General features: G+C 39.3%; 1 protein-coding gene across 2 annotated transcripts in view; it reads left to right on the top strand.

The window, feature by feature from the left end:
* The window catches only part of LOC126198601 (uncharacterized), a 197,731-nt gene that overhangs the window by 64,890 nt on the left and 111,983 nt on the right, over positions 1-20,858 (top strand). For both annotated transcript variants that reach the window (XM_049935051.1, XM_049935053.1), the window contains 4 exons: positions 914-997; positions 7,143-7,342; positions 11,998-12,111; positions 12,273-12,497. In XM_049935051.1, coding sequence (XP_049791008.1) covers positions 914-997; positions 7,143-7,342; positions 11,998-12,111; positions 12,273-12,497 — 623 coding nt within the window. The remainder of the gene's footprint in view (positions 1-913; positions 998-7,142; positions 7,343-11,997; positions 12,112-12,272; positions 12,498-20,858) is intronic.

Raw genomic sequence — 20,858 nt, 5'->3', positions numbered from 1 at the left:
CAGGAATGTCAGATTTTGGTATACGAGTGTATGAACTCGCACTGTTCACAGTAATTGGAGACCTGGTATGTCTACTGAACACTGTACATCACTCTGTAATTATCGTTAGTAATAATGAAACAACTGTTTTATCAGCCATTTAAAAATACAGACAAGACACACACACAGCACAAAAAAATATATATTACACCAAAACACGCACACACACATACATAGGACAAAAACAAAAATAAATAAATAAATACAATAAAATTAAATTAAATTAATACGACACCAAAAAACACACACACACACACGCACGCACACACAAATGCATACACGAACAGACCACAGATACTTCAACAGTTACACTCATAAGTTTGGCAGTAATATTCGATCTTTGGCAAAAACATTTGACAGTCGGCAACAGAAACCAAAACATTGCATTAAAACAAGCGCTCAGTGCATAGTGCTGTGGAATGCGGAAAAAACAGCAAATTGGCGTTCATAGGAAGAAGAACAACACCAAAAATGCAACAGGAACGTAATATGTAAGAAACTGTCTACGCAACCTGTAAGTACACTTCAAAACATTACAACTTAATAGGAAATACCAACCACACAAAACTGTTTATAACCTATAGGCACAGTAACAAAAATGTAAATAAAATAGCTAACATATGTACATATTCCAGGCCACTGATGATGCCTTGCAGAAAATAAAGGCGAAACGCGTATGGCACTAAAATTGTGTTTTATTCAGTTGCTGTCAGACGGTCCATAAGTGAAAATTATCAATATACCGTAGTATTACGCGCAACTGAGGAGGACAGAACCACAAAACGTTGAAGATTTAAAGAGTTCTTTATGGGAGTGTTGCAAAGTTGTCAACATTTTAATTTATATTGAAAAGTTTTCCTTAACAGGAGCCAAGTGGGTTTGATTACCGTCCATTTGTCATAAACTGGTGCATGAGCTTAAAAATTATTGATGGCTTTGTAGTGGATGCCATTGAAAGGTAAGAATAAAATTGTTGTGTTACATTGTAATTTTAATACTCCCAACATGAGTTGTAAACATTTATGTATAGATAAAAAAGTGTTTTGAATACAATAGAAAGAAACATTCCACATGGGAAAAATATATTAAAAAAGTGTTTTGTTTTATTTGCTTTATGTTTGCTGGTGCATCAATTTCATTTTAAGTTAAACTGTTCCATTTGGATACTACCAAAATTGTCTTTTTCAGTGAGTCTGAAAATAATGTTACACATTGTTGTTCTGGTCTTCAGTCCTGAGACTGGTTTGATGAAGCTCTCCATGCTACTCTATCCTGTGCAAGCTTCTTCATCTCCCAGTACCTTCCACAGCCTACATCCTTCTGAATCTGCTTAGTGTATTCATCTCTTGGTCTCCCTCTACAATTTTTACCCTCCACACTGCCCTCCAATACTAAATTGGTGATCCCTCAATGTCTCGGAACATGTCCTACCAACCGATCCCTTCTTCTAGTCAAGTTGTGCCACAAACTCCTCTTCTCCCCAATTCTGTTCAATACCTCCTCATTGGTTATATGATCTACCCATCTAATCTTCAGCATTCTTCTGTAGCACCACATTTCGAAAGCTTGTATTCTCTTCTTGTCTAAAACTATTTATCGTCCATGTTTCACTTCCATACATGGCTACACTCCGTACAAATACTTTCAGAAACGACTTCCTGACATTTAAATCTATACTCGATGTTAACAAATTTTTCTTCTTCAGAAACGCTTTCCTTGCCATTGTCAGTCTACATTTTATATCCTCTCTACTTTGACCATCATCAGTTATTTTGCTCCCCAAATAGCAAAACTCCTTTACTACTTTAAGTGTCTCATTTCCTAATCTGATTCCCTCAGCATCACCTGACTTAATTCAACTACATTCCATTATCCTTGTCTTGCTTTTGTTGAAGTTCATCTTGTATCCTCCTTTCAAGACACTGTCCATTCCGTTCAGCTGCTCTTCCAAGTCCTTTGCTGTCTCTGACAGAATTACAATGTCATCGGTGAACCTCAAAAGTTTTTATTTCTTCTCCATGGATTTTAATACCTACTCCGAACTTTTCTTTTGTTTGCTTTATTGCTTGCTCAATATACAGATTGAATAACATTGGGGATAGGCTACAACCCTGTCTCACTCCCTTCCCAACCACTGCTTCCCTTTCATACCCCTCGACTCTTGTAACTGCCATCTGGTTTCTGTACAAATTGTAAATAGCCTTTCCTCCCTGTGTTTTACCCCTGCCACCTTCAGAATTTGAAAGAGAGTATTCCAGTCAACATTGTCAAAAGCTTTCTCTAAGTCCACAAATGCTAGAAACGTAGGTTTGCCTTTCCTTAATCTTTCTTCTAAGAAAAGTCGTAGGGTCAGTATTGCCTCACGTGTTCCAACATTTCTACGGAATCCAAACTGATCTTCCCGGAGGTCCGCTTCTACCAGTTTTTCCATTCATCTGTAAAGAATTTGTGTTAGTATTTTGCAGCTGTGACTTATTAAACTGATAGTTCGGTAATTTTCACATCTGTCAACACCTGCTTTCTTTGGGATTGGAATTATTATATTCTTCTTGAAGTCTGAGGGTATTTCGCCTGTCTCATACATCTTGCTCACCAGAGTTTTGATGTGGCTGGCTCACCAAAGCCTATCATTAGTTCCAATGGAATGTTGTCTACTCCTGGGGCCTTGTTTCGACTTACGTCTTTAAGTGCTCTGTCAAATTCTTCATGCAGTATCATATCTTCGATTTCACCTTCATCTACGTCCTCTTCCATTTCCATAATATTGCCCTCAAGTACATCGCCCCTGTATAGACCCTCTATATACTCCTTCCACCTTTCTGCTTTCCCTTCTTTGCTTAGAACTGGGTTTCCATCAAAGCTCTTCATATTCATGGAAGTGGTTCTCCTTTCTCCAAAGGTCTCTTTAATTTTCCTGTAGGCAGTATCTATCTATCTTACCCCTAGTGAGATAAGCCTTTACATCCTTACATCTGTTACACATATAACAGATATATTTGTTGGTTTTATTTTGATGCCTCTTTTCATATAAGAAAATACCATGCTCCCACCCCCTACTCCCCTATGCATTTTTACCCATTCGCCATGCACCCCTCATCCTTCTCATGCGCATCCCCCCCATTTTTATAGGATTGACAAAACATGTTACCCCTTAATTTTTGGATGATGATTTAGAATTACATCCAGTTTGATGTATAGATCACTTGTGATTTATTACATGTGTGACTGTGGCAGCCGAACAGATTTTTGGGAATCGTAAGGTTCAGTGATTGTTATCATACTTTCAGTGATTTATAGAACTTGTAGTTGATGGACAGTGTATTTTCCAAAGTATTACATGTAAAAACGATTGGTGCATGAGTAGAACTGTAAACTCGTGCCTATCAGTTGGCTTTAAAGAGTGTAGAGCCTTCACAAAAAGGTGACCAAGCAAGAAGAAAGTACAGCTCTTTTTGTTCTGTGAGAAGACTGTGTTTGGTACCTCTTGCTCTGATTCGTTGCAGTTGCAGTTGTGGTTGTTTCCACAACTGCCTGCTGATTCCAAGAATTTCATCTTCCAACAAGATGAGGGACCCCCCTCCCAATTGGTTCATTGGAACATTGACATTTGTGTCTGCCTAAAAGAAAACTTCCGCATTGTTGGATTGGACATAGTGGCGAAGATGATGTGATCAATTCCCTTCGCACCTCAGGTTGAATTATGACTTTTTTCGTTGGGGGTACATTCGGGACCATGTTTATGTATCCCAACTGCCAAGAACACTGAAACATCTCAGAGAATCTAATTGATGCCGCTATGAGCACCAGTAACAAGATGTGTCTGCATAAGTTATGGAACAAACTTGTCTCATGTGACCAGAGGAGCACTCGTAGAACATTTGTAGAGTGGAAAATGCAAATTCAGTGAGTTAATGGTTCTATTCATGCATCAGTCATATTTGTACAAGTAATGTAATAATAGAAAATCTAGGATGGAATAACAGTATGAAAAGAATAGATTGTGACACATCACATAGAGAAGGCATCAAGTTACAGACACAGTGAAAACACTGCTTTTAGTTTTTGGGCCCAAAAAGTCCTCCTCCAGAAAACACACACACACACACACACACACACACACACACACACACACACACACAGTGGAGGAAATGATTGGTGTCTTTTATGTAGTAGTATATGTCATGAGCAATACGCTTATTGTGATAGTCCATTAGAGCAGAATAACTGGCCACAATGTGGTGTTGTGAGTGGCTGGGTTTATGGACTTCAGGAAGCATATAGGTGGTAGGAGTGGTGGGGCTGAGGGGAGAGGGGGGGGGGGGGAGAGACTCAGTGTAGAGGTTCTGGGATTGACCTAATGATTTGAAGAGAGACTGGAGACCCTGCTGAATTTCTGGAAAGGGATCACTGTGGCAGGGTTTGTACAAATAGGTGAATGTATCTAGCAGCTGTTGGAGACCCTCCATGAGGTAAACCCATGCTGTTCACAAACACAGTTCTGGAACTTTCGTTGGTGGGTAGGATTATGAAGTCTGAATCCATTTTTAGGTGGTGGAGTGCAGTTCTTTCTTCAGATGCATAGTTTGTTTCCATATTGAAGGATTTGAGGAGTGACGGTGAGGCAAGATTTGAGATTAGTGATTTCTGGGATGTTAACAAGGAGTGATTTGGGGCAGTGGGAGTGGGTCAAGGTTGATTGGAAAAGTGAACTGGGTCAGGTAGGTTTCAGTACCTTAATACTAGTTTTAGATGGAGTGTGATTGGTAGCGTTGGTGACAAAAAAGTGCTTCCAGTGTAGAAACTGGGAGACTTGCACACTGATAAATCCAACCTGGTAGCGTTGGTGACAAAAAAGTGCTTCCAGTGTAGAAACTGGGAGACTTGCACACTGATAAATCCAACCAGTAAGAAATCTAGCAGCAAGCTTCTAAATTGCTTTGATATCTTCCGATAATTCAACATAATGGGGCTTCTAGACACTTCAATAGTACTCAAGAATGGGTTGCACAAGTTTTCTACACAGAGCACTTTACAGATGAAACACTTTCCTGAAGTTCACCCAATAAACAAAGGTCAGCCATTCAGCTTCCCTACTACTGTTTTTACGTGCTTGTTCCAGTTCTAATCGCTTTGCTGCATTATGCCTATATATGTAATCCACATGACTGTGTCGAGCAGCACACTCCTAATGCAGTATTCAAACATTACGGGATTGTTTTTCCTACTCATCTGCATTAACTTACATTTAGAACGAGGTTCCATTCATCACGCCAACTAGAAATTTTGTCCCAAGTCGTCAGTTACCTTACTAGTCACTCAGCATCAACACCTTCATAGCATCATCAGCAAACGGCTGCTCACCCTTTTCATCAGATCATTTATGTATACAGAGAATAAGGACAGATCTGTCATACTTCTCTGGGGCACTCCGGATACACTTGTCTCTGATGAACACTCACTCTCGAGGACAATGTACTGGGTTCTATAACTTACGAAGCCTTTGAGCCACTCGCATGTCTGGGAACCTAGTCTGTATGCGTGTACCTACATTGACTGTCAGCAGTGGGGCACTGTGTAAAGTGCTTTCAGGAGTCTAGGAATATGAAATCTGCCAGTTGTCCTCATCCTATAATTTGTCCTTTTGGTATATGTTTCATGCCTTGCTAAGTGTTTCAGAGCTTTCTACTTTGAGTTTCAGTCAGCAGTTAGGAGAAAAATTGAGCACGACATCTTTTCTGAAGGCCAATAAATTCAGGAACATTATTACAAATACTTTGGCAATTTACTGTTAAAATTTGGATCACTAGTGTCCTTACTTTGAGTGCTCTATGTGTATCCACTGGCAAGCATTTGTCAGAGGGCTTCAAACTACCATCTAGCCTCAAAATAATAATAATAATAATGTGAACATTCCACAAATACTGTGATATCCAAGCTTCTGCTTCCTTTGTTTGGTGCACCTCCGACCTGTCAATGACAATTCTCCATCCCATAAAGCAGGTCCAGAAATTGGCAGCCAGCCCTATTGCTGAATTTTTGCAGCCTTTAGCTGGGACCCTCCACTCGGTTTCAAATCAAAGGATCCCCATCAGTTTTGGGAGTGGTGCTGCAAATTGAGAGCTCAGCTTCTACCCTGTGTGCAAGGCCAGCAGTCATCACCACTTCCACCACTTACCCATACGAACTGAGGATGGCCTCAGAAGCCAAGTGATAAATGTAATTTGTGCTGACTTGAGCCACAACTTGCAGACGACTGCATCCTGATGCTCGATAGCCACAATCAGAGTCTCATCCACATCTTCACAAATCTTTCCTCTTTTGTGCCTGCTTGCACCCTGCTGAGTGAGCAGCCACCTGCTCACTCACAGGGTGAACATGAAGTGCCGGATGGCCAGCCTTCGCATTGACTCTTCACTTCAAGCAACATGAAAGCTTTACCACCTTCCACTCACTCTGTGGTGAAGGCGTATCCCCTTGGCAGATACACTGCAAGGTGCCTGGGCAGCAGAGTCTTTGAGAAAAACAAGGGACATCTGAGGTATTCCATGTGATGCGTCATACTCTCCGCCACCACGACACTCGAATTCAGCAACCTGAAGATGGCTGACATTGGCCAGAAGAGTCTTCAGCTGTTGGTGAACTGCGGCGAGCTTCTCCTGTGCCCACTTACAACACACTCACTTCCTATCCATCTTAGCAGGTCTGACATAAGTAGTAAACCATAGAAGCACACAGAGAAAGCTAATTAAGTCACTTGGTACACTCCTGATGTGTCACCAATGGAGGCATTTTACTGAGCTGTGTAGCTGGCCGTTCAAAAGAAATGACAATTGTGCCACAGACTGCATGAATCTACACTTAAGAGTTATTAAAACACGAGATTACACTTCTTAAATACAAAAGCACACAAGGAAATTAAGAATCAAACTACAAAAAAATAATTATGCAACTTGCTGCTCTGCTGTTCGATCACAGGTGGTAGCTGGGAACTAACAACGCTGCAGTCCATTTAGTATTCGTAAGAAGAGTAATGATCAATTTCAGCACATTATAAGTTTTGTAACAAGCATTATTGATACTATACATAATCATTTTTGTGCCAGTTTAAAAGCAGAATGGCTATACTCCCAAGGGCGAGGAAGGCAGTTTCATGTTGGGGATCATGAAGCTCTTACACAGTACCTAGCATCTGTATGCCCACTTACGGGAGATAACCTAGAATCTGAAGAAGACCGTAAACTGCGCTTAATCTTGAGCAAAGCCCACCAGCATCAGCAGCAACTGCGAAGTCAGCTGACTAATGGTAAGCATCTCCTGTATCAGAAATTTTTGCATTGGTCGTAGTTTCAGTTCATAATGTCATATTTTATCCATGAGTTATTTTTATATGTTACCTTAGCAAGAAAAATTACACCTGAGAACATGAAATTGTCACTGGGAGAGAGAAAATTTGTATTTAGAGGCAGTAACAAATGACTGTTATCCAGCTTATAAGAAAAAGATGCCTATAGAATTATCAATGATTATTTTAGTCTTATGTTAGTTTATATGTGGTGCTTCTTCGTTATCATTGGCTAGTTATGAGGGAAGATCGTTAATGCTAAAAGTAGTTTCACAGATTAATATTATGTATTATTTTGAAAGTGTTTTGATGACTGGTGGTTTATTTCTTCTGGCAGAGTGGAATACAGTGCCTCGCTAATGGCAGTAATGTTAACCAACTAATGATGGTAATATTTTGTGCATTGCAATTGACTGTGTTATCCACATTGTTATACTATATTGCAGAGTGTTCAATTAACACATCTCTAGAAATGTAACCTTTTTCTTCTTAAAAACACATTTTTTCATTGTTTTCTGAAGCAAATGAATTTAAAAGTAACATTTGATCTGTATTTAAAACAGTACTTTATATAGTAGACGACAAATAAATTTTAAAAACCATTATCACTTCCATTGTTCTATAACACAAACAACCTAGAATATATGAGTCCATTTTAATTGTTGATTCCTGCTTTCAGCACAGTGTATCGATTACTGACACAATCTTAAAAACGTGGAGAAACTGAATAGTGCCACCAACAGGACAGCCAGAAATGTGCACGTGCGCGCGCTTTCACTTTTCACCCAAGTTCAAGGGCACTTTTTATGAAGCAGCATATTAACCTGTTGTTAAATAACTTTATATAGGCATTAGTTTGGAAAAATTATGACTAACGAGAAATTAGAGTCACGTGTTCATAGTAAAACCAGTACTTGCTCTTTGACATCAGCAAGAATATTCTCTCTAAGTAAAATAATAATAATAATAATAATAATAATATAATAATAATATTTATTATTATCTATATTAAGCTAAATATTTTGTTTAAAGTATTAGAGGGAACTTCTTGTAAGTTAATACCCTTATAAGGAATTACCAAACACATGTACTGCAGACTTTGCTAGTGTATTAAAATAATGAGCCTATATTTCTATAGTAATTTGCAGTTCTTATTATAATTGATTTCTAGATACTTGTACTCTTTTTGTGATCATTGGTTTAGATTTGGGCTGTTGTTAAAAGCTCTACACCATATTTTAGAGGATTTCCTCGAAGTTCATAAATCCCTTCATGTGAATAATTGTTCCCCACCACCTCCCCCCTAGAAAGGCTAGTTTTGGTTTACTCACATTTCCCTGTCAGAGTTGAGTCCATTACAGTGAATGTTTGTGTGTACAAGCAAGACATGATATTTATACTGTTCCAATCCTTTATCACTAAATTGCTGTTTAGTTAATCTCTGATAATGTGACAGTGTATGAGAAGAAACGTTTTTGAAACAATTATTTGCTTAATCATTTTCTTTGGCCTCATTGTACCCAGGCTGATTTCCATCCCCAAGGTATATTGATTTTATGTTCCCATCATTACCCCCTCCTTTGGATTGGGAGTGATAGTTCTGAGCTTATGGCAGGTATGTTCAATGTAGTTCTCTGAAAGACAAAGATAAAAATTAGTTTTCCTAGGTATTTGCCAACTGGTCATATACTGCATATGAGACAGCTTTTGTGGTAGAAAATAATTGATGAAAATGCTGCATCAGTGTTACTGAAATGAATATACTTACACTGATGGGCCAGGTATTATTGCCACCGCCCACTATGAGCTTGGTGCCATTTCAGGCATGTAATGTGGTAAGGAAAGTATGTAAGTGAACCAGGGATGAATGGGGAATTGTTCTAATTATGATATGGGCCGAAAATTGAGAAATCTGTTGGATAATGACCTTGAAAAAGGGCAGATTCTCATGTCGCAGCACCTGGAGTGAACATATTGGAAATGGCGAAGCTAGTTGTTGTTAACATGCATCTGTTGTGGGCATCTGTGGTAAATGTTTGAAGGACAATGTGCAGAATACAATTACCGGATTTCCACACCACATCACAAAATTCTGAGGTACCGGATTTCCACACCTCATCACAGAATGTTGAGGTCAATGGTTTACCCACTCTGTAAAGCAGGATAGATGGCAACCTGTGGCAGATCTGATGACAGACTACAATGCTGATGCAGGCACAAGGGTTTTGGAGCACTCCATTCAGCACTTACTGCTAAACATGGGGTTAGCAGCAGGTGTCCCTTAAGTGTACCCATAGTGACCCAATGACATTGCCAAGTATGACCGCAACAGGCAAGGGATCATCGAAATTGGACTATGTATCAATGGAAACCTTTCATCTGGCTGGATGAATTACATTTGTTGTTATAACGGGTTGATAGTTATGTCCATAAATACTGTCTTCCACACAAATGGCTGCTTGAAACATGCATCCTCCCATGGACACCTGCGACACCTATAATAGGCACCGTGACAGCTGTGGACCTTATGAACATTCCGATCACATGCATCCATTCAGGCTTGATGCCTTCTCTGACTGTAATAGCATCTTCCAGTAGTACAACTACTGTCCCACAAGGCCATAATCATGGTATAGTGGTTTGAGGAATATAGTATCTAAACCCAAGGAACATATCTGGGTTGCCGTCAGTTGACAACTCTGCATCCACAAACCCCTGGCATATAATCTTTTGGGAATTGTGTCTCCTGTGCATAGACATCAAGTGCCACATACCTCTAGAAACAGTGCAAGGTGCCACTGGGGTAAGGTTTGAGTCAATCTGTTTTGCCACTTACATGACTGAGTATCCCTCTCAAGGTGCAGGTCTCTCACTACTGTCCAACTGACTATACAGGAATGGTGCACACAAAAACAGAAGGAATGGATTGGTCCTGACATGTGAACCATAGTTGTGCACCCTGACTGAACATTAAGAATTACTGAGTAGTTATGGGTACTGTTAGGTACTGTAATGAAACAGGGTTACAAATTGTGGACATTTATTGTTATGATCTCTGATTGCTCAGAACAATGATCAAATATTCATTTGTGGGAGAATGAGTGCATATATACATATGAGCTTGTGATAACTGTGGATCTTCAGAGTGAAAGGGCTATGGTAGTAAAGTTGACTGAATGGACAAGAAATCGTTAATCGCGAAATTGGAGGGTTGGTGGTGATTGTACCAGAAGGTTAGTGAGTAAAGAGCAGTAGGACCCCCAAAGAGTAAGATCATGTGTGAAACATTACCACACAGTGACTGACTGATCAGTGTGAGCCAAAACGCCTATCATCCCACACAAATTTCGGACACTGTAGGTATGACACTTACATCATTTGCAGAAGGCAAGGCGCAGTGAGGTTGAAGGCAGGGTCAGACACTAGTGTGGCACTGTCTGTCAGCTCATGAATTGCCTTCTCCTCTCACAGTGTAGACAACCGTTCTCTGCGCCTCTCAGTGACAAAGTCCATTTATTATGTCTCCCAGCAAGGAAGTGTACACTATGACTCCTGATGAAACACTTTATGTATCTCCCAGCAAAGGAAGTCCTCTGATTTATTCACCTGCTCCTTCTTGATGTGAGTCCACCAGAACTCCCATTTTGGCTAAACTGAGCCCGCATATTTTATTTTGCCAATCTGAATCCTCCTAATGGTTTTGTTCTGGAAGGTTTGGCATTGATTGTTTTGGAGGATTCCAAACACCAACTTATCCAAACTTCTCTTTCTAGCAACTTGCAGGTGCTGCCCTGTGGCACAGCGCTGTCCCCAAAGATTCGGAGTTCCAACCTATCAGAAGGCATCTCGCAAAAACTTTCTGTGTCTTTCTCTTCTCAGCATTTATGCTCAAGGCCTGCCTATTGGCACTAGACAAAAGACTCACCCTTAGAGCCACCCCATGGTTACTGCACAATATTGCATGTTATCACACCGGACATGCCATTTGCGTGGGTGATTTGTTTTGAGAAACCTCTGTATTCATATTCGCCAATTGTCAAGGACAGTGCGAGTTCACTGAATGCAGCATGTAAATGCATTCTCTCCCAAGCGTGGCCGATTTGTTGAGGATGCACACCACCCTCTGCCGCAGTGACTGTGACAGTGGGAGGCACTCGCAGGACGCACAACCCCCTAACATACAAGCAGCCAGCTGTCTCATTTGCTGGAGGCAGGCCTAGGAGAACTGAAACTGTGATGATCATGTTTCCACTACCACTAACTACCAGAATGAATTAAGCATGCACTTCACAGTTAAGAGAAATTAAAGGAAATCCTCTGCAATCCATGCCCAGTCTCAAGGATCACACCTTTGTTTGCATATATGTTGGAATTTGTTGATTAATTAGACCTATTGTATCGGTGGCTTAAGTGTGTTGAATTGAGAATGAAACATGAGGCTGGCTACAGGCTGACGCATTTCAACCTCCCAATCCATACCACACAGTATTGTTGCTCAATTGCATTCTAAAGATGGACCTCCATGCTATTAAGCAGTTGATCATTATATTTTAGCTTTTTAGTGTAAATCTTAATAAAATTTTTGCTGGTATATTTGTACTGTGATCATTGTTTAGGTAGTGGATTGAGGAGAAATGCATCCAGCTTTCATCGGAGCCAGTCTTCACCTGCTCCATCTCCTGCTGCAAGGAGACGTATTTTCCCACAACGCACCACTGCGTTACGCAGCAGTAAGTTCTCCTATATTTTCTGTTCTTACAAAGTTATGTAAACACTAATTGTGACCAAAAATTAAATTTTGTGTTCATCATAAAAGTTTCAAGGCATTTTATTATATAAAAACAACACTGACAATATATTGATTTGTCCTTCCGTTTTTCCTTTTGCGTAGATACATCTCGTCTGCCTGTAACTGAACGACACCATTCTCCAGATCGTATGGTTGTCAGTTGTCAGATGACAAAACCTGAAGTAAATTCAGGGATGACGGTGTCTATGTCAGGAAACCTGATGACACGTAGCCTTGATCCTAGCTTGCTACTTAACAGTAGTTCAAATAATAACAACAATAAGGATTCCATTGATACAGCTGTAGCAGTAGAGGACAGTTCAGCAGGTTAGTATTCGTAACAACATAATTTGTAATGAACTGTGAAATTTTGCAGATGATGATAAAACTAAAAGATTGTGGAAGTATCAGACGAGAAGAAAATAATTTAAAAATAATTAAAGTTGGTCAAATGAGCTGATTTATCAGCCTGCCATCAGATGACAAGAATGATATGCTCTTTTGGTCATAAATTCTGATGTATGTTTGAGGCAGATCACCTTCCCTGTAATTTGCTAGCTATTCTTTTCATTTCAGCATAATAACTGTATCCAGCATCAACAACAATCTGCCTCACATACTCATATCTAGGCCTGCCCCTGTGACTGTTTCCTTCCAACATCTCTTAGACTGCAGTGTCCAGGAATGGCTTGTGGCTAAACATGTGCCCAGCCATTCTGTCTCTTTATTTCATTATATTCTTCATTACATTTTTTCCTCATTGGCCCGTTATTGGACTTCTTCATTTCTAACTATATCAGTGCATCAGATATTCAGCAGTCTGTTGTAGTCCCTTATTTCCAATCAATTTTTTTCTGTCGTCCTCACTAATCACGTGTTGTGGCCATACAGAGCTGTGGTCCAAACATAGCTCTTCATGATTATTTTTCTGGTCTCAAGATTTATATTTAACTTCCCCCCCCCCCCTTTATGTGAAAAATTCTCGCTACTTTTTCTTACGTCTTCTTTATCTATTCTCCTTCCTAGATAGGAAAACTTGTTCCTCTTCAAGAGTACTTGTCAGACTTTTAGCCATGCAGCATGTCCACTTGTGCTCGCCATTACCTTGCTTTACTTTTTGTTAAATGGTTAAATATGTAGTCAGTGAACCATATCATTCTGTTTTTCTGTCTCCTATAAACAGCTCTTATTTCAAGATAGACTCTTACGTAACTCATTATCTCTTTGATGTTGTTGTTTGTTGTTGTGGTCTTCAGTCCTGAGACTGGTTTGATGCAGCTCTCCATGCTACCCTATCCTGTGCAAGTTTCTTCATCTCCCAGTACCTACTGCAACCTACATCGTTCTGAATCTGCTTAGTGTATTCATCTCTTGGTATCCCTCTACGATTTTTACCCTCCACGCTGCCCTCCAATGCTAAATTTGTGATCCCTTGATGCCTCAGAACATGTCTACTAACCGATCCCTTCTTCTCGTCAAGTTGTGCCACAAACTCCTCTTCTCCCCAATTCTATTCAATACCTCCTCATTAGTTATGTATCTCTTTGATAGACAAATTAAATATCAGTGGTGACAATGAGAAACCCACCCTACAATTTTATTGTTTCTTGGGCTCTTGCATCACTCTGTTAGTGCTGACTATTCCAGTCTGCTACACATAAAGAGAATAGATTGCCCTTTTATCCCTGTATGTGTATGTGCTGTCAAACTGCCCGAAAAAAATTATTTACTTTGGTCTATAGCTGCAGTTTTATTTGCCTACTGGCTAACGATTATGGTACCTAGTACCATCATTAGGCCACCCCCTTTGTGCACAATTGTCAACCTTGCTTATCAAGTATCTAGCTCTACAGCCATATTCTGAAAACCACTGTGATGTGCATAGCAGGGGGTACTTTCCACTGCACCAGCTTGTAGGACTTTTTCCCTTTTACATACACGTGGAATACGGGAAGAATGACTCTTAGCCTCTGTGCACACTGCAATTAACCTATTCTTGTCCTCAAGGTCGCTATGGGAACAGTACTAGGTATTTGTATGAGTAGAATTACAAATTCCAATTTACTACAAAATAGATTGTGCACAACACTCGTAACTTCAAAAAATTGTCAAAAATCTACATTTATTGATGTTGACATATATTGAAATATAGGCTGAATGATTCTTTGGACAGCAGCTATAGATCACAAACACTGATTTACTATCAAGTAAGCTATCAAGCTATCAAGTGGAACACCCATAACTTGTGAAAATTCTCAAAAATAAACGTTTGCATGCATCTGAAAATTCTCGAAAACATACATATTTTTAGGCAACATTTGTTTTTGAATGAGGATTGTGTTGCCAAAAGTTTCTAAAAACCGAACTTAAGTTTACAATAGACCAGGGCTTCACAACATACGTGCTCGCGGAGCAAGCTGTGAGCAGCAAGGCGCGAGCACAGAGCAGCGCGAGCACGCTACCCCCACTACCGGACCAGAGCGGAGAGTGGGGAGAGCCACGTGGGGCACACAACAGCTGCCGCCAGTCAATGTAAATCCGCGGCCACCTGCAGGGATATCACTCGCGAATTATTACTGCGACAAATGAAACAAATAAAGGATAATGTACACATGCCACATAATTTTATTAGCTTAGTGTATGCCTCTACATTCGCATTAATTTGTGAACTGTTACACAATAAAAGGTGTCACTGAAGTGTGGGATTCTCGGTTATCTTGTACTTTTTGCTCTTTACAATTGCGTCTATGTTCGGAGTAATTGTTCTTGTGCATTTTAGGCGCAACGTGCAGTTTAAATTTCGATCAGACAATGCGTTTCTCAGGCGCGTCTTGTTACATTTCATTGCAGAGAACAGTTGTTCACAAACATACGTGGAACCGAACATTGATATTATTGTAGCCGCCAGTTTGTGCAAACGAGGAAATCTATCGTGAGGGAAGTGTCTGTAGAATTCCAAAATGTTTTTCTTGTTCTGAAATTTGTCTCTGTATTCTCTGTCACGCTGCAGGTCAACAATTTCTTGCTGCAGCTCAGGACGAATCTCTTAAATATTTGCTGAATATGGAGAGAACAGATCAAAATCACTGTCTAGTGCTGTCAGATCTTGAAAGCGCTGATAAACTAAACTATGTGAATAACGTTCACAGTCTTTGTGAACATCTTGCATGGATGATAATTTAGGAAAATGAGCTAGGTTTCCTGTTTCCAGCTGACTCACCCAAAGTGTCAATTTCATTTTAAAAGCTCGTATTCGATCTATGAAATAAGTAATTAGCAGATCTTTACTTTGTAGTAAAATGTTCAAAGCATTCGGATGGCTAGTTAAATCTGCTAAGAACGCGAGATCACATTCAAACGTGCGCGCGTATTTCCCCTCCCTCCCCTCCCTCCCTACTCCACGACCTTGCACCTGCTCGCGAGCATGTGCCTGAGCAGACGCGAGTACTCGCGCTCAAAACCGGCCAGTTGTTAAGCCATGCAATAGACGGTATAGTATGGATTTTTTACGCCACTTGGAAAAGTTTTAAAATACACAATATATCACAATATGCATGAATATTGACACAATTGCTGAAATATTATACAAAAGTGATGTGAACAGTAAAATATTAGAATTTCGAAATTTGAATTGGCACACACATCTGATAAACGTGGTCTCGCACAAAGGAAAATTTGGAAGTCAGCCTTTTTAGTTAATCAGTCAAAATTGCGAAAATTGTGGAGCACCAACAAAGCAAGTCTTGGACTTTTGGGGCTAACAGTACAGTTGTTAATTATACAGTATATGATTTGACACTTGGGAAGCAAGGTTGACAACTGTATGCCAGGGGATGACCTGGTGATGTGCTTTGTCAGTAGGCAAATCAAATTGCTACTATCAACCAAATTAATTATTTCTTTCTGATTGTGTTGCTTTCTGTACCAACTGACAGTATACTGGGAATTTGTCACATTGCCTAAGAATGGAAAACATTTTATTTCATTCCATATTATCAAAATCCTTTTCCCCCCCTTTGTCAAAATATCCGCATTTTTATTAACCACAGTGCTAAAACTGTTTCTCAACTGTCACTAAAACTGTTTCTCAACTGTCACTACTTATTCTAAAATCACACAGCTCCTCTTGTAATCTACTTTGTTCTCTTTTCCATTCTTCGACAAAGTATTCACTTGAATATTTTTTAAACATGTGATTCTGGACTGATTGTGCAGTCAATGTTCACATATGTTTGCTTGTACTTCCTTTGAAAGCATAAGAATTATTTTGGACTGATGCCTGTAACAGACCCAATGGCATTTCATTAAAACCTGGGCAATTTGTTTCTGCAGACTGCATGCATAGGTTTTTGAAATTTGGAAATAAATATTGGAATACTCCTATTGTCTTTGTACATTGTCCTAATTTTCAACTGGCCTAACTTCTTGTGGGGGGAAAAGAGAAATTTTCTTCAAGTGTTGTTTTCGTCTTTTTACATGTTTACTGCCTTCCAGTATGTAATTACCTTTTCCATGACTCATCATTGTGGTCTTTGTTCTGTGTTCCTAACATGATTGTTTATTACTCTGTGTGCAATGACTTTATTGCTCTGTTTCCCTTACATCTGTCTCTTTCCTTCATACGTTCTTCTTTAGCTTTCCTACATTTTCAGATAATTTCAGTTCTTTGTGATCTACACTTTTGCTATTCACTTGAAAGAATGGTATATAGACAAGGAGTTGAGTAAAGTGAATGGGGTTGTGGAAGGTATAGTCTTTTCCTTATGGCTATGTTATGTAAGGAATAAGGATTGATTCTCCTTTTCAGCTTATTTCCTGTACCATTGTGTCTTGGCAGCCAAAGGAGGAAAATTTAATTCCAAAAGGTAATCAATATTGTGTGGTGTGTGTGTGTGTGTGTGTGTGTGTGTGTGTGTGTGTGTGTGTGTGTGTACAATTATTTGCCTGTACGCTGTGCTTATAAAGTATCCTGTTCCCTACTTTTTAATCCATCTATTTAGCTTGTCTAACAGGAAGTTGTTCCTTTTTGTGTTTATTGCTGTGTCATAATTTTATTTACATGTCTGCTTAATCAGAATGTATGAAATGTGTTGTCCATTGCTTGCCGTGCTCATCTTTGGACCAAACATGTGATTGGTAAACATAGAGCGCAACCAAAATTTTGCATTGTAGAAATTTGTTTCATCTGATACTACGACATACGTAGTGATCCATGTAACTTGGATGCTCCAGATATTTTATACACAGTTTCATGTATTGAAAAAAGTTTCTTATAAATGATGGCGTGAAAATTGGTATGTTATTTGCTGTATTAATAATATCTGTGCCTTTATTTACCGAGATATTGAAGCTGCTATGGTCCTTAAATGAAATCTGTGGCTTATAAAACCTCTAGGAAACCAGAGTTTCAGTCACATAATATCTGTTACAGTTTTCAGTGAAATTTTCACAAAAGCAGGTAGATAATGAAAATTGTTATTGATAATTGAAATTGCATGCACCTCCTGGTGGAAACATTACTGCACAGGGCTCGGATCAATGCCTAAAATGGTGGGTTGCAGAGGAAACACAAATTCTTGCCAAGTGCATCGGAACTTGTACTTTGAAAATTATCTAGCTACATTAAACAAAAATCACTGCAAACTATAACAAATATTATACTGTTGAAATTATTCCTGAGTATGTTAAGGTGGACAGTTGCAGAATCTGTAATGTATTGCAAATCTAGAATTCGACTATGGCATAATCGTCATGGGTGCATTTCCAGAAAGAGTCAAACAGGCGTAACCATGTCAGAATGTAAACATGTGACAATTGAGGTTATAATTTACGTCGCTGAGAGGTGACTGAAGTTGTGGTATGCAACATTTGCAGCAAATGGTTGGTCAAGTCAATAGCTAGCCCCACTTTGACAATAGTAATAGATAGCTAGTCAACTGGTTACTTGAGATAGCCACTCAGAATGGCATACAGTAATTGCAACACACATAATATGATGTGGCTGCTTTCATTTGTGCCTGCAGCTTTCACTGAGTGTGAAATACTTGTGTCTGAACTGCAGCAGAAAATGGTGTACAGGTATGGATGGTGATAAAAGATTGTGGGTAGTGTTGCACTCTACCAAAAATACAGTTGGGTGGTTTTAGTACAGTACATAAATGACATAGTAAATGGTAGGCTTGCCGTTAGTATTGGTAACATTGATATGGCAAGAAACATAAAGTAATGTGTAGGAGAGAAACTGGGAGCTGACAACTTCTCTTTGTTTATGTATTTGTTAGTTTGTTTTACACATAATTAGAACTGCTCATGGTTCAGTGTTAGTTCATTGTGTCTTTCATATCCTTACAGAATATAAATTGCATTTTATAAGCAATTTTAAAAAAAATATGTTGATTGATAACTTTGCGATTTTATTTAACCAAATCAATCAATTTTGATTCAACTGCAGTTTACATGCAGAAACATAAAAAATCTCTACAAGTACTGTTATTTCTACTCAATAGACCTTTTTTCACCATGATAAAAAGACAAGAGTTTCCTGCTATTAATGATAAACGTGGAAGTTGCTGAAAGCCTCTTTTATCTCATGAACAGTTCCAGATATTGAAACGAGTTTATCGGCAAATCCTAGTACACTAATGGACATTTACTTAACTCTTGTATCGATGGAAATGAAATAAGTGTGATTTTTTTTAGATAGAATAATACACTTTTATTAACAGCATCAGAGCTTGAGAAGTCCGGTGCAGTGATATAATTCTTCACAGTGGTTATGTTGAACCTCTTCACAAAAGAATCTGAGAAATATCCTAAAATTAAAAGGCAAATTGGCCGGATTTGGGTGTTGCATTGTAAACACGCTCATGATAGGCTGTGTCGTTGTATCGAGCCTTTTGACTGTTTGCTTGATGGCACTGCAGGACTAGCAGATACTGTGTCGTCTATGGGCAGATCATTTCTGCTTCAAAAGTCTTTGTATTCAGACAGTTACACCAATGAGGAGAAGTGTGGCATACCACTTTGGTATGGCGAATGGTGGTACAAGATGTCCTGCCAAGAAATGTGGGATCAACCAGAAGAATGTCATTTGTATCTTTCATTGACACAAATTCCACTCTTATCATTTACCACTGTCAGGCAGGGAAAAATGGACAGGTCAGAAAATAAAAGGTGTAGAAAAGTAAAAGGGGCAAAGAAAGGAATAGTTACTGAAAATAAATATTGAGCCCAAAGAAATTAACTTGAATTAAGGCCAAGTGAGTGAGAACCAAGGTCATGTTGTAACCCTAGTTCCCACCTGCAAATTCTGAGGAACTTACATCTGGAAGTAGAATCCAGATGGCATAGGTGGTGAAACGGGAAGTGGGGTCATTATTGTCGTGTTGTAGAGCGTTCTCTGCAACTGGATATTGTGTGTTACCACTATACACCATCTGCGTATATTCTATCATCCTAACTGATACCTTGGTGGTAGTCATGCCACTGTAAAAGGCGAAATAGTGTTTGCATAATAGCTGGTAGATGACATATTGTTTCATAGGTGGCTCACTCATTGGTAGTATATATTTTGCCAGTTACAGGGCTGGTATAGGTGGTGGAGGGAGGGTGCATAGGCTAAGTCCTGCAGTGGGTAAGCTCACAGGGGTAGGAGCCACAGATTAGGGAAATGGGTGCAGAAAGTGCACATGTCTAACAAGAATACTGCAGAGACTGGGAGGGTGATGAAAAGCTATTCTAGCTGTGATGGCCAAAATTTGTGACAGAATGGGTATCATTTCAGGACATTATTTAAGGATGTCATAGTCTTGTCAAAGTAGGTGATTAATACAATCAAGACCAGTACAATACAGAGTGACAAGTGGTGTGCTCCAAAGTTGATTTTTGGGGGGATCAGCAGTACCAGGATTGGATGCAATGGTCTGGGAAATCTGCTTTTCGAAAGGAACAAATGTAGTATGTGATGGGATTTCAAAAACATGCTTTTGCACAATCAAAACTAAGGTCCCACATTCTGTTGCTGCTCCAAAGACCAAAAGTTGAAATGTTGATAGTCCTGTTTCTAGATGTAATCTTACTATCGAAACCCACTGGGATTGCAACATACTTATGTGGATCCCTCAGTCGAATAGAAAGCGATTTGGAATTTTTCAGATCTAGTGACTCTTTGGCACATGAGCGGCTTTGTGTAAGGGAATAAGTTGGTGACAGGATCTAGCTGAGATTTATAAGGCCTATATGGTAGGAGACAGTACAGAAAGACTCAAGTATTAGGTTAGGAAGGCAGAAATGAAGAAACCAACTTCTGGGTTGGTACCTTGGTCTGAATTTATTGCTTTTTTCCAAGATTACATGAACATGTCAAAGTGCGCAGACACTGGATCATAATTTTAGTGAGCATATACCATAGATGAGGCTTACTAGATCCTCATATTATTAGAAGAAATAGCCTGTCTGGTCTGTCACCTTAACTCAAATCACAAAAAGGAGCCAGTATCTTATTGCTTAATTCTAACCCTCAGGCTCCGTTACATGTCACACTGTAAGTAACATAGTTGTAGGTACAAGTAAGCCATGATAGACTAACTACCCACAGTCCAGAGGTACATACAGACAAGAATGCACTCTCTCCTTAGTGTACAAGCTTAACTGAATAGATTCTTTTGCTCACATAATTTTCTGCTGTTG

This window comes from Schistocerca nitens, chromosome 8 (assembly GCF_023898315.1).
Source record: "Schistocerca nitens isolate TAMUIC-IGC-003100 chromosome 8, iqSchNite1.1, whole genome shotgun sequence".
Classification (NCBI taxonomy): Eukaryota; Metazoa; Arthropoda; class Insecta; order Orthoptera; family Acrididae; genus Schistocerca; species Schistocerca nitens.
The sequence above is the reverse complement of the archived record's forward strand: the minus strand, read 5'-3'. Positions and strand labels throughout refer to the sequence as shown.